The sequence below is a fragment of the Hemitrygon akajei genome, chromosome 12, assembly GCF_048418815.1.
Source record: "Hemitrygon akajei chromosome 12, sHemAka1.3, whole genome shotgun sequence".
Taxonomy (NCBI): Eukaryota; Metazoa; Chordata; class Chondrichthyes; order Myliobatiformes; family Dasyatidae; genus Hemitrygon; species Hemitrygon akajei.
The window spans coordinates 44,155,202-44,169,470 of NC_133135.1; the positions used below are offsets into that span (position 1 = coordinate 44,155,202).

At 39.8% G+C, this 14,269-nt stretch overlaps 1 protein-coding gene across 2 annotated transcripts in view; it reads left to right on the forward strand.

Moving 5' to 3' along the window:
- cc2d1b (coiled-coil and C2 domain containing 1B) overlaps positions 1 to 14,269 on the forward strand; it is a 103,257-nt gene that overhangs the window by 80,933 nt on the left and 8,055 nt on the right. For both annotated transcript variants that reach the window (XM_073063005.1, XM_073063006.1), the window contains 6 exons: positions 3,548 to 3,679; positions 4,113 to 4,171; positions 5,423 to 5,539; positions 6,743 to 6,816; positions 11,893 to 11,951; positions 12,181 to 12,232. In XM_073063005.1, the coding sequence (XP_072919106.1) occupies positions 3,548 to 3,679; positions 4,113 to 4,171; positions 5,423 to 5,539; positions 6,743 to 6,816; positions 11,893 to 11,951; positions 12,181 to 12,232 (493 nt within the window). The remainder of the gene's footprint in view (positions 1 to 3,547; positions 3,680 to 4,112; positions 4,172 to 5,422; positions 5,540 to 6,742; positions 6,817 to 11,892; positions 11,952 to 12,180; positions 12,233 to 14,269) is intronic.

The window sequence follows — 14,269 nt, forward strand, 5'->3', positions numbered from 1 at the left end:
CAGGCACCTGTGGCAATGAATTCAACTGATTCACCATACTTTAGCTAAAGAAATTTGTTCTCCTCACTGGTCTAAAGGGAGCAGAGAAAGAGATTGGGGCAGGTCCATTAACTACATTTACAAAATGTTTAGACAGGTACATGGACTAGTTGGACCGAAGGGATTGTTTGTAACTGTATGATTTTAAGTGTGAACTAGCACAGAATTCAAGTAATGAATATACTCAGCAAAGCCCAAGCAATGTCAGTCTTACAGGAGTGAAGGTTCACCATCAGTTTAAATGTAATTACTTTATGCAAAGGACAGTTCATGTGAAACATATGCCCAGGTTTATACCTTTGGTTCTGTGCTTGACAGCACCTGCAAGAGTGCACTTGTGATACTATTTGGCCACTCTGCTCGGTATTCTCTCTCACGAGTCCTGCAGGACTAAGTTTTTGCCTGACTAACATCATTCAGTCATATTGCAACTCATTATTAATACAAGTAAAGTTATCTTTTTTGGCACATGCCAGCATTTATTTCTGGCAATCATTTACAAATTAAACCTGATGGGCCAACATTACTGTCCTTGAACTAGAAATCAACTTTTAACTCTCATCATGAAAACTACCATTTTTAATTTTACCTTCTGACTTGTCTACAACTACCATTATTACTCTTATCGGTTTATGATTAGGACAATCGCTTTCTCTGTATCACATCTGTCCTACAAATTCATATGGCTTAAGATGCTGTGGCACAAAACCTCTACAAGATTTGGACATAATGATAACTTTATCTTCACTCTATTTAGCTGGCAATATATGAAAGCAAATGATTTCAGGATCCCAAACATTATATTCAAAATGCCTTCATGAAATTATAGCACTTTGCTTAATCATTTCCAATCATTACAGTGATTATCTGGCAGCATTCAGATTTCTGCATGGATTTTATATCTTCCATTTTCAGAGCAGATGATTTCTGCTCTGATCTCATAATTCTCTATGCTTTGAAACTCAGGGTAAAGATTGCCCTCTCTTTTCCAGCTTCTCTTTGTTTTTGTTCCCTCTGGAAGTCAGTCAGCCTTTCATCCCAGTAAAGTGCTATAAAGACATTTTCCATAGGCTGCAGGTGAATGTGTTCTTTCCAATGTGTAAAAGAGAGGCGAGAAAGGATACTGGACCACTGGAAAATGATGCTGGAGAGGTAGTTATAGAAACATAGAAAACCTACAGCACAATACAGGCCCTTCGGCCCACAAAGTTGTGCCGAACATGTCCCTACCTTAGAAATTACTAGGCTTACCCATAGCCCTCTATTTTTCTAAGCTCCATGTCCCTATCCAAAAGTCTCTTAAAAGACCCTATCATATCCGCCTCCACCACCATTGCCGGCAACCATTTCTGTACACTCACCTCTCTCTGTGTAAAAAAACTTACCTCTGACATCTCCTCTGTACCTGCTTCCAAGCACCTTAAACCAGTATCCTCTTGTGGCAACTATTTCAGCCCTGGGATAAAGCCTTGACTATCCACAGGATCAATGCTTCTTACCATCTTATACAGCTCTATCAGGTCACCTCTCATCCTCCGTCGCCCCAAGGAGAAAAGGCCGAGTTCACTCAACCTATTCTCATAAGGCATGCTCCCCAATCCAGGCAACATCTTTGTAAATCTCCTCTGTACCCTTTCTATGGCTTCCACATTCTACCTGTCGTGAGGCAACCAGAACTGAGCACAGTACTCCCAAGTGGGGTCTGACCAGAGTCCTTTATAGCTACAACATTACCTCTTGGCTCCTAATGAAGACAAGGAAATGGCAGATGAACTGAATAAGTATTTTGTATCAGTCTTCACTGTGGAAGATTCTAGCAGTGTGGTGGAAGTTCCAGACTGTTGGATCAGAAATGTGTGAAGGTGCCATTACGAGGGAAATAGTTCTTGGGTAGGTCTGAAGGTCGATAAGTCACCTGGACTAGATGGTGTACACCCCAGGGTTCTGAAGGAGGAGGCTGAAGAGATTGTGGAGGCATTAGTAATGATCTTTCAAGAATCACTAGATTCTGGAATGGTTCTGGAAGACTGCAAAATTGCAAATGTCACTCCACTCTTCAAGAATGGAGAGAGGCAGAAAAAAGAATATTATAGGCCAGTTAGCCTGACTTCTGTGGTTGGGAAGATGTTGGAGTCGATTATTAAGGATGAGGTCTCAGGGTACTTGGAGGTACATGATAAAGTAGGCCATAGTCAGCATCTTTTCTCAAGGGAATATCTTGTCGTGACAAACGTTTTCGGAATTCTTTGAAGAAATAACAAGCAGGATAGACAAAGGATAATCGGTTGATATTGTGTACTTGGACTTTCAGAAGGCCTTTGAGAAGGTGCCACACATGAGGCTGCTTAACAAGTTAAGAGCCCATGGTATTTCAGGGAAGCTTCTAGCATGGATAAAGCAGTGGCTGATTGGCAGGAGACAAAGAGTGGGAATAAAAGGAGCTTTTTCTGGTTGGCTGCAAGTGATTTGTTGTGTTCCACAGGGGGTCTGTGTTAGGACCAATTCTTTTTATATTATATGTCAATGACTTGGATGATGGAACTGATGGCTTTGTTGCAAAGTTTGCGGATGAAATGAAGATAGGTTAAGGGGCAGGCAGGTTTGAGGAAGTAGAGAGACTACAGAAGGACAGATTTGGAGAATGGCTAAAGAATTGGCAGATGGAATATAGTGTCGGGAAGTTTACAGTAATGCAGTTTGGAAGAAGAAATAAAAGGGTAGACTATTTTCTAAATGGAGAGAAAATTCAAAAATCTCAGGTACAAAGGAACTTGGGAGTGCTTGTGCAGGATTCCCTAAAAGTTACTTTGCATGTTGAGTCTGTGGTGAAGAAGGCAAATGCAACATTAGGATTCCTTTCAAGAGGACTAGAATATAAAAGCAAGGATGTAATTTTGAGACTTCATAAACTTGAAGGGATATGGGGAGAAGGCAGGAGATCAGAGCTGAGAGGAAAAACGGATAATCCATGATGAAATGGTGGTGCAGACTGGATGGGCCAAATGGCCTGATTCTGTTCCTATATCTCATTGTCTTGTAGTGTAATAGTATTCTACAGGAATGACAGTGTTGAAGTAAAAATGAGGGAATTACAAAGATAGTCCCTGGGTAAAATGACAGTCTTGTCATCAAGTATACAGGCTGTCCCTGGGTAACAAACAAGCTCTATTTATTTTGACTCTGGGCAGAGGTTGAAAATGCACAGAAAACACTTGATGTGGTAACCATATCGCCACAGTATTGTGACGAATGGCATCAAAAGCACAAGATTGATCAGAGAAAATTACTACAAATGAGAAGTGGAGTGAAAGTGGGTGGGGAGCTAATTCTGTTGTTTGTAGAACCTAGTATTTGTATGTATGTCATTGGATATTTTAATATGGGAGTTTGTCATTACGTAGGGATGTCCGTAAGTCAGGCATTTGTATCCCAGGGAAAGCCTGTATTTTATTTTGAAGGCACATACATGGACATTGAGTGTGTGTTTTATTTTTCCTCCTTTTTTCAGGTTCCTTCCCCCCCTGAGGATGAGCAGAATGACAATGACTTTATAATAGTGCATCATAATGATGTGCAGATTTCGGCAAAGATAGATGAAGTATACACACACCTTATAAACCTTCTGAAAGAACAGAATGAGGTACTTGATGTCATGTACTGTGACGTGCATACATAAGTTTTTTTTACAGTATTTTATAACCTATTATATGTATGTCTAAGTTTTTCCTTGTGAAGTACAATACCTGTCTTCCCCCACTACCAGAGGTTGAGTTACAAATTGTCAACAACAATGGCCATTTTGTACAATTCGGTGAGAAAACCTCTCATTTTTCTAAACTCTAATGATGATGATAAAGACACATTATATGCAGAATGTTAACTCATTTTAAAAACAAATGCATTCTCTTTGGTTGGAGGGGTGAATAGAAAAATTCTGTGTTGTAATACAATAATTCCATTATTAGAGATATATAGTAGATGTGTGTGTGTGTGTATAGTTTGTGCCTTCCTGATGATCTTTCCCTCTTTCCCTTTCATACTTTATAATTAAACCTTTTTCCTTTTAAATCTAGAAATGTATGACATATTCCAAGCAATTTACACATCTTGGTAATGTGGCTGAGACGACAAAGTAAGTGCAGAAATTATCATTGTCCCATTTGAAGCAGGTAATTAAAATGCTCTTCTCTACTTGTCTGATATTTCAGAAGTTCCAGTAATAAAGTGATACTTCCAATAAAAGCAGTTAAAAGTTAGATCTGTGAGTACCAGGCTGACAGTGACATGGTGTTCCACAGGGGTCGGTGTTGGTGCCACTTCTTTTTATGCTGTATATCAATGATTTAGATGATGGAATAGATGGCTTTGTTGCCATGTTTGCAGATGATATGAAGATTGGTGGAGGGGCAGGTAGAGTTGAGGAAACAGGAAGGCTGCAGAAAGACTTGGACAGATTAGGAGAATAGGCAAGAAAATAGCAAATAAAATACAATGTTGGAAAATGCACGGTCATGTCCTTTGGTAGAAGAAATAAATGTGCAGACTGTTCTCTAAATGGGAAGAAAATACAAAAATCTGCAATGCAGAAGGGCTTGTGAGTCCTTGTGCAGAACATCCTAAAGGTCAACTTGAAGGTTGAGTCGATGGTGAGGAAGGCAAATGCCATGTTAGCATTAATTTCAAGGGGTTAGAATACAAGAGCAAAGATGTGATGCTGAGACTTTATAAAGCACTGGTGAGGCCTCACCTTGAGTATTGTGAAGAGTTTTGGGCTTCTCATCTCAGAAAAGATGTTCTGGCATTGGAGAGGGTTCAGAGGAGGTTCACAAGGATGATTCTGGGAAAGAAAGGATTATCAGACAAAGAAAGTTTGATGGCTCTGAGTCTGTGCTCGCTGGAATTTAGAAGGATGAGGTGGGATCTTATTGAAACCTTACAAATGGAAAGGATGTTTCCCATGCTGGGAGAGTCTAGGACAAAGGGGCATAGCCTCAGGATAGAGGGGCGTCCATTTAAAGCAGAGATGTGGAGAGATTCCTTTAGCCAGAATTTATTACCACAGGCAGCTGTGGAGGCCATGTCAATGGGTGTATTTAAGGCAGAGATTGAGAGGTTCTTGATTGGGCACGGCATCAAAGGTCACGGGGAGAAGGCCGGAGAGTTTGGCTGAGGAGGGGAGAAAAGATCAACCGTGGTTGTATGATGAAGCAGACTCAATGGGCCAAGTGGCCTAATTCTGCTTCTGTGTCTTATGATCTTGTGTATGCATACCCATATTTATTTATCAGTATTGTTGCATAAATAATGTTTTATGTTGACAACAGTAAATTTCACTACTAGTTGCACAGAGCATATGTGAAAACCTGCGTTGCTGTTTTTGTAGATTTGAAAAGATGGCTGAAAATTGTAAAAAAAATCTTGAAATCCTTAAACTTGGGCAAGCTCAAGGCTTGGAACCTCCAAAATACCACTTTGAGGAGAGGACATTTAAAACTGTACGGTATGGATCTCTGTTTTTGTAAATATTTCAATTGCAATACCTTTTGGATCAAAAAGAAAATTTTGTGATTGAGATGGGAGTTATTGTTGCAACCGAGAAGAATGTCTCTGAGGATTTCTCCTTTGGCTTTTGTTGTAAAGACAGCACTATTTTTTCTTAGTTTTTAGAATCATTTTCTTGTTATGGCATTTTGAATTAATAACACATTACAAACTTGCAAGAGTACAAATAATGCTGAGCAACAAATAGCTTTGACACACTTTACTTGAAAGCAGAGACAGACACAGGGGACTACAAATGCTAGAAATCTGGAGCTGGAGCAACTCAGAGAGACAAGCAGCCTCCTTGGAGAGAAATGGGCGGGTGATACTTTGTGTTGAGAAAGGCCGATGAGGGGTCCTGATGCAAACTGTCAGCTGCCCAGTTCCCTCCACAGATACTGTCTGATCTGCTGAGTTCTTCCAGCTCCTTTGTGTTGCTCCACTATACTTGAAACAACTTTGTGAAAAAAGTTGTTTTCCCTCACCTGGTACAGGTGAACACAGCACTGGTATAAAAGTATATAAGGTAGGGGTGGGGATCAGGATCGAGACATTTATGAGAATAAAATGGTTTCATGTCAAGTTTAAAAAGGGAATAAGGAATTGTTCCTCGATATATAAGAATTTATTACTTTAGTTTTGAGAGGAAGAAAAAGAAAATCTCACTTGAATGCTCATTGCAGCCAATAGTCTGTTAAGGATATGTACTTTGCAACCCAATTCTCCTCAAATTTCCTTTGCTTGTAAAGTTATTTGCTATTTGCAACTATTTGCATTTCATAGACATTGAACCACACTTGATACCATGGTACAAATCACCATATAGTATCTGTTTCTTCCACATCTCCTTACAACAGCTTATCCTATAGCACAATAAATATAGATAAAGCCCCAAAGATCATAACCAAAATTTTGTCAATGATCCTAGAGGTACTGGAGCAAAAAAGTTTAGTCAAGGAAATTTTAATGAGTATATCAAAGGATAAAAAAGAGAATTATTAATTTGAGTTAAAAATTCACAATGGATTAAAGGTACTGTTTTGTACTATTGACCTGTTCTTTGTCTATTGGATTACATTTCAAGTTATTTTATCTGTCATTCATGCATCACCTACTCCTGTTCAAGAAGCCATTAATTAGATCAAAGTATTTTACTTTGCAGGATATTTTCAGACATTAGTAGTACTGAGTTGCTTCTCATCATTGTGAAAGGAATAAATCTTCCTGCTCCTTCAGGTAAGACAAAAGGCTTGGGAAAGCAGCAGCAACATTACCAAGAAGCAGATAATGTGTACGAAAATAAACTCAAAGCACTGAAATGTTAGCATAAAACCAAAGGAACTTTATTAAATCTTTTCAACTATCTTTTGGTTCAGCCCAGATAAATAAGATGGAGATAATTTCCAACCAGCAGGGAGAGCTCATAAAGCTATTTCCCTTTTGAGTGAAAAGATCAGATTAGCTCCCTTCTCTAAGTCTACTATGCCAAGCTTCCAACTTGGGCTGGTCCTGAACTTGTATCTAGTTTCTCCCCTTTATATCTTCTGAATATTTTATCTGAGACTCATTCTATTCCATTTCAGCTAAACTGCTGATCACACAGCTCTCAGAGCTTCCACATTGCCTGATATTGTAAATCATTCTCTCTTACCATATGGGGAAGCTGAAGTCAGATGTATCAGTATTACAGAGGAGTAAAGGGAATTACAGAGGCATGAGAGAGGAGTTGGTCAGAATTGATTTGAAAAAAAAAATCACTGGCAGGGATGACGGCAGAACAGCAATGGCTGGAATTTCTAGAAGCAATTCGGAAGGCACAGGATATATGCCATAAGACCAGAAGGCATAAGAGCAGAATTAGGCTATTTGGCCTATCGAGTCTGCTCTGCCATTCAATGATGGCTGATCCTTTTTTCCCCCCTCTCGGTCCCACTCCCAGACCACGTTCCTATAACCTTTGATGCCATATCCAATCAAGAACCTATCAAGCTCTGCCTTAAATACACCCAATGATCTGGCCTCCACAGCTGCCTGTGGTAATAAATTCCACAAATTCACCACCTTCTGGCTAAAGAAATTTCTGCACATTTTTGTTTTAAATGGACGCCCCTCTATCCTGAGTCTGTGCCCTCTTGTCCGGGACTCCCCCACCGTGGAAAATATCCTGTTCACATCTACTCTGTCTAGGCCTTTCAACATTTGAAAGGTTTCAACGAGATCCCAACTCATCCTTCTGAATTCCAGCGAGTACAGACCCAGAGCTCTGGTTCTGGGTCTGTACTCATAATGTTCCTCATAATGATAACCCTTTCATTCCCAAATCTGAATCCTTTCCAATGCTAGCATATCTTTCCTTAGATGAGGAGCCCAAAACTATTCACATTACTCAAGGTGACGCCTCACCAGTGCTTTATAAAGCCTTAGCATCATATCCTTGCTCTTGTATTCTAGTTCTCTTGACATGAATGCCAACATTGCATTTGCCTTCCTCATCACCAACTCTAGCTGCAAGTTAATCTTTAGAGTGTTCTGCACAAGGACTCCCAAGTCCCTTTGCATCTCAGATTTTTGGATTTTCTCCCCATTTAGCAAATAGTCTGCATATTTATTTCTACTATGAAAGTGCATGACCATGCATTTTCCAACCTTGTGTAACCCTCAGGCTCGGCCAGCATGTGTTCATCTAGGGGAAAACAACTCCTGCTCCGTCAAACTGAGAAATCTTGTTTGTGTGGATGCTGTGTGATGTGTTGCCTGGTTACAAGCCCGCAATGCAAAATATCAGACAGTACACCATATGCAGTTAAATGATTGAATTTTATAAATCTTAATTTGGATAGAGGGTTAGTAAAGAAAATAAAAAGTAAAAGGGCCCATTTTAAGAAAAAAAGTCTATTGTGCCTCTTTGGAGCTCACTGTTCGTTCATTTGTTCCCGTCGACCTCCAAGTGTAGCCGGCCCTTGGACCCTCGCTCCTCAGTCCACTCTGTCCAGTGGTCTTCCGACTCTCTCCATTCGCGTCCTCTCTCTCCATCACTCCCCCGCGAAAGACACGAAAAACCCAGCTCCCAGACACACAAGAAAGAACAACGTTTCTCCCATTGGATAACATACATTCCAAAGTCCTGTTATCTAGCCATAACCCAAACATTGCTGCTACTGAGAAACCATTACATTAGCCTTAGCAGTAAAACCTTACGGCGTGTTACTTTTATATTTCATTTGCCACTTCCTTGCCCATTCTCCTAATCTGTCTAAATCCTTCTGCAGCCTACCTGCTTCCACAACACTACCTGCCCCTCCTACCAATCTTCATATCACCTGCAAACTTGGTAAAAAAAAGTCATCTATTCTATCATCTAAATCATTTATATGCAGCATAAAAAGAAGTGGTCCCAATACCGACCCCTGCGGAACACCACTAGTCACTGATAGCCAACCAGAAAAGGATCTTTTTATTCCCACTCACTGTCTCCTACCAATCAGCTAATGTCCTAACCATGCCAGTAACTTTCGGGTAATACCATGAGCTCTTAACTTCGTAAGCAGCCTCATGTGTGGCACCTTGTCAAAGGCCTTCTGAAAGCCCAAATATACAGTATCCACTGCATCCCCTTTATCTATCCTACTTGTAATCTCCTGAAAGAATTCCAATAGGTTCTTCAGGCAGGATTTTCCCTGAAGGAAACCTTGCTGACTTTGTACTATCTTGTCCTGTAAGATACATTCCAAAGTGGAGGAAGCATTCTAAGGGAAAGATGACACATCCGTGGCTAACAAGACAAGTCAAAGCCAACATAAAAGCCAATGAGACGGCATATGATAGAGCAAAAATTAGAGGGAAGTTAGAGGATTGGGAAGCTTTTAAAAACCAACAGAGGGCAACTAAAAAGGCTATTAAGAAGGTAAAGATGGAATATGAAAGTAAGCTAGCCAGTAATATTAAAGAGGATGCCAAAAGTTTAATCAGAAACATAAAGTGTAAAAGAGAGGCGAGAGTAAATACTGGACTGCTGGAAAATGATGAGGTAGTAACGGGGGACAATGAAATAGCAGATGAACTGACTAAGTATTTTGCATCAGTTTTCACTGTGGAAGGCTCTAGCAATATGGTGGAAGTTTCAGGTGTCAGGGGGCATGACGACTGTGAAGTTATCAGAACTTGAGAGGTCCTTAGGAAGCTGAAAGGTCTGAAGGTAGATAGGTTACCTGGACCAGAAGGTGTACACCTCAGGGTTCTGAAAGAAGTGGCTGAAGAGATTGTGGTGGTATTAGTAATGATCTTTCCAGAATCACTAGATACTGGAATGGTTCCTGAAGACTGGAAAATTGCAAATGTCACTCCACTCTTCAAGAACAGAGAGAGGTAGAATAAAGGAAACTATAGGCCAATTAGTCTGACCTCAGTGGTTGGGAAGATGTTGGAGTTGATTGTTAAAATGAGGTCTCAGGTTACCTGGAGGCACATGATAAGATAGACTGTAGTCAGCATGGTTTCCTCAAGGGAAAATTTTGTCTGACAAATCTGTTGAAATTATTTGAAGAAAAAACAAGCAGGATAGACAAAGGGGGATTGGTTCATATTGTGTACTTGGATTTTCAGAAGGCCTTTGAGAAGGTGCCATACATGAGGTTACTTAACAAGAGCTTGTGGTATTACAGGGAAGATTCCAGCATGGATAATGCAGTGGCTGATTGGCAGGAGGCAAAGAGTGGGAACAAAGGGAGCCTTTTCTGGCTGGCTGCCAGTGACTAGTGGTGTTCCATAGGGGTCTGTGTTGGGACCGATTCTTTTTATGTTATATGTCAATGATTAGGATGATGAAATTGATGGCTTTGTTACAAAGTTTGCAGACAATACGAAGATAGGTGGAAGGGCAGGTTGTTTTGAGGAAGTAGAGGAGCTACAGATGGACTTGGACAGATTAGGAGAATGAGCAAAGAAATAGCAGATAGAATACACTGTTGGGAAGTGTATGGTCATGCACTTTGGTAGAAGAAATGAAAGTGTTGACTTTTTTCTCAATGAAGAGAAAATACAAGAAACTAAGGTGCAAAGGGACTTGGGAGTCCTTGTGCAGGATTCCATAAAGGTTAATTTGCAGGATGTGTCTGGTGAGGAAGGCAAATGCAATGTTAGCATTCATTTCGAGCAGACAAAAATATAAAAGCAAGGAGACTTTATAAAACACTGGTGTCCTCACTTGGAGCATTGTGAGCAGCTTTGGGCCTCTTATCTTAGAAAGGATGTGCTGAAACTAGAGAGGGTTCAAATGTGGTCAGGAAAATGATTCCAGGATTGAATGACTTGTCACATGAAGAGCGTTTGATGGCTCTGAATTCACTGGAATTCAGAAGAATGAGGGATGACCTCATTGAAACCTATTGAATGGTGAAAGGCCTTGATAGAGTGGATGTGGAGAGGATGTTTCTTATGGTGGGAGAGTCTAAGACCAGAGGACACAGCCTCAGAATAGAGGGGTGTCCTTTTAGAATGGAGATGAGGAGGAATTTCTTTGGTCAGAGACTCGTGAATCTGTGGAATTCTTTGCCATATGTGGCTGTGGAGGCCAAGTCTTATATTTAAGGCAGAGGTTGATAAATTCTTGATTGGTCAGGGAATGAAGGGATACAGGGAGAAGGCAGAATTTTGGGGCTGAGAGGAAAATTGGGTCAGCCATGATGAAATGGTGGAGCAGACTGAATAGGCCAATGGCCTAATTCTGCTCCTTTATCTTATGATTTTATGGTTACTCACGTTACCTGTAAATGTGCCAACACTACACCTCTTCCGCCAACGTCTGACTATTCTATCCTTCCAAACAGCCACCACATTTCCATCTTTCCTTCACCAAAGTTATTGAATTTGCTGTTATTTTTCAAATCAATTATTATCTTCCACTGAACTCCATATGTGAACTCTTCCAATCTTTTTAATTACTATCATAACAGCAAATCAACATTAAGCACCTTGTTTTTGGGAGAGCCATGTTTAATAACATCACCTTGCTTTTCTTTATTTGCAATGAAGAAATCTTCACTAATTTTGATGCATATTTTTAAATATTAACTGGTTGCTAAATGATCCATAAACTGTGCTGTTAAGTCAAATATGTCTATAACATTATGCACGTTACAAATGTCTATGGTACTCTTACATAAAGGGTTTTGAATAAATATAGCTTAATAAATTAATTACCTCTGTAAATGCATAGTTTAAAAATCAACCAAATAAAATTAACTTAAATTTATTTTGTGAATAAGGTGGGATCTAATTTCTACTGGAAAACAAACCTTATTTGTTTTTACACAGGTGTGTCCGTACATGACCTTGATGCATTTGTAAAGTTTGAATTTCAGTATCCTAGTACAGTAAGTAAACTCATTTATGAAATATAGAGACATAATCTTATAGTTGCATTTTTCCTATATAGAATTACATACAAGCAAATAGTTTAAACAATTTGGGTATTTATCACCATGTATTTGTGAATGTTTAAAATTTTACCTGTTAATCTTTCATTGAATTATTATTAGCAACGTAATTATATAAACAACAAATTATAGATTGACTATAAAATACAGCATTTTTTTAAACTAGGAGCAAGCTCAACGAAACAAAACTTCTGTAATAAGGAATACTAATTGTCCAGGTATGGAATGGGTAAATTTTCTCAGTTTTTGGGAAGTTGCTGTCTGTTCATATCAGTTTTGATTAAATATATTAAATTTCTTAATTTGAATGTGTAGCATGGGAGAAGAGTATCTTTATAAGGCTAAAATGCAACCACTAATTTCCTCTATTTATAACCAACTAAATTTGCATTTTCTTTTGAATATGTTGTGCACAGTTTAATTATTAATCAATCAGATTGAAATTTTAACAATTCAATCTGATTAGATTGCGCATGTAAAGTGTGTTCTGTTGATAACCTCCCTTTAGCTGATATTTCTTGGCAGTTCTTGCCCAATATTGCTGTCAGTTTTGTAAGATACTTACTGAAAAAAAATCTAAAATTCAGTGAAAATACACTATTTTGCCAACTTTTTTCCTGTTGCTTTCAGTAATAAGAACTTGTATAGGAAAAAGATAATGCCATAGGTTTCTGAAGTGCATTCTGAAACTGTGACAGGCCTGCACTGTACCACTCTATTTTATATCCACAAACTTCTGAACACACTGCCCTTGGTTTTGAATGTCTTCAAAGATGGAATAAGTATGGGTAGTAATCTAGTGAAGAGAGTTGTAAAGAGTCTCCCTATCTCATTGTCAAATGCCACATTGCTGATTCTGTGACCTCAGGATCTACCAGATTCAGTACAATTTGTGTGTCTAAATCTGAATGCCTTTAAGTTCCTTAACTCTGGGGAACAGGTCTATTCAATGAAGTTTCATTGATTAGCCCTGGCATCCTTGGACTTGGTCTAGTACATCTTTGAATAAGTACAAGAAACTATAACCACAAGTTTCACAAAGGGTGTATATATTTGCAACAAGATTCCCTTACTCTTTTGTTCCAACTGCCTTGCAAAAGTGATCTTCAGTAATTTGTGTGAAAAAAAAATCTTTTCTTCCACTCCTAAAGGCTCATTTAATATTACCCAACGTTGTACTCCACCTGCCTCTTCGAGCTTCCTGGCTTAGTTTCTTAACCTTTAGTTAGGCCAGCCTCTCTTTATGGCTGATATTTTTTATCCAGGCAGCATCTGGAGAGGATGAAAGAGGACTGAGCCCCTCTTTAAAGCCTCCACATCTTTCCTGTATTGTGGCAACCAGAACTGCACACAGTGCTCCAAATGTAACTTAACTGATGTTTTATGAACTTGCAGCATGACTTCCCAATTTTACTCAGTGCCTGACCAATGAAAGCAAGTTGGCTGTGTGCACATTCTTTACCACCCTATCTATTTGCATGCCTCTTTCACGTAACTGTGGACTTGCACCCCAACATTCCACAGTTCATTAATGCTCCCAAGGATCCTTCTACATGCTGTATGTGTTCCCCTTACCCGTGACCTCCCAAAGTGTAATACCTCACACTTTATCCGATTAATCTCCTTCTGCCATTTGTCTACCCATATTTGCAACTGATCTATATCCTTTGGATAACTTCACTATTCACAATCTTGTTCATTTTTGTCATCTGTAAAATTTACTGATCAGCCCAGATATATTTTTATCAAATTGGTGGTGGTTGGCATCCATTTGTCTCGAAGAATAATGGGTGATGATCATCATCACAAGCCTGGGCGGAAGGAATGGAGATGCTCAGTTATCTAGATTCCCCCTCTCCAGTGTAGTCTTGGCTGCAAGAGCTGCTGGAAGGATGTTCAATGACGTCCAGCCACCTTAGGGGCTCCACTCTGGATTTGCTGTTTGGGTTTACTCCCATAGCCTTTGTCTCTCCTGAGGCTGCCCACATGGCAATCAGGCAATTTACCCATAGTTGGGCATCAGGGCATGTCCACACACCGGTGGGTCTATGTGCTATGTGTGCTGAGGCCAGACCTCCTCCCCATCCTCTGTAGTTCAGCCTGAGTCCAAAAGGAGTTCAGTTTCCGTGTGTTGCCAGCGAGGAGGCACGACATGAGGCTTGCTGTTGGAGAGGCTACGTACTGGTAGGGAGAGGCTTACACACTCAGCTCTCCTTTTCGCAAGACTGCTAGCCGGCGATCAAAGCTGAAAGTGA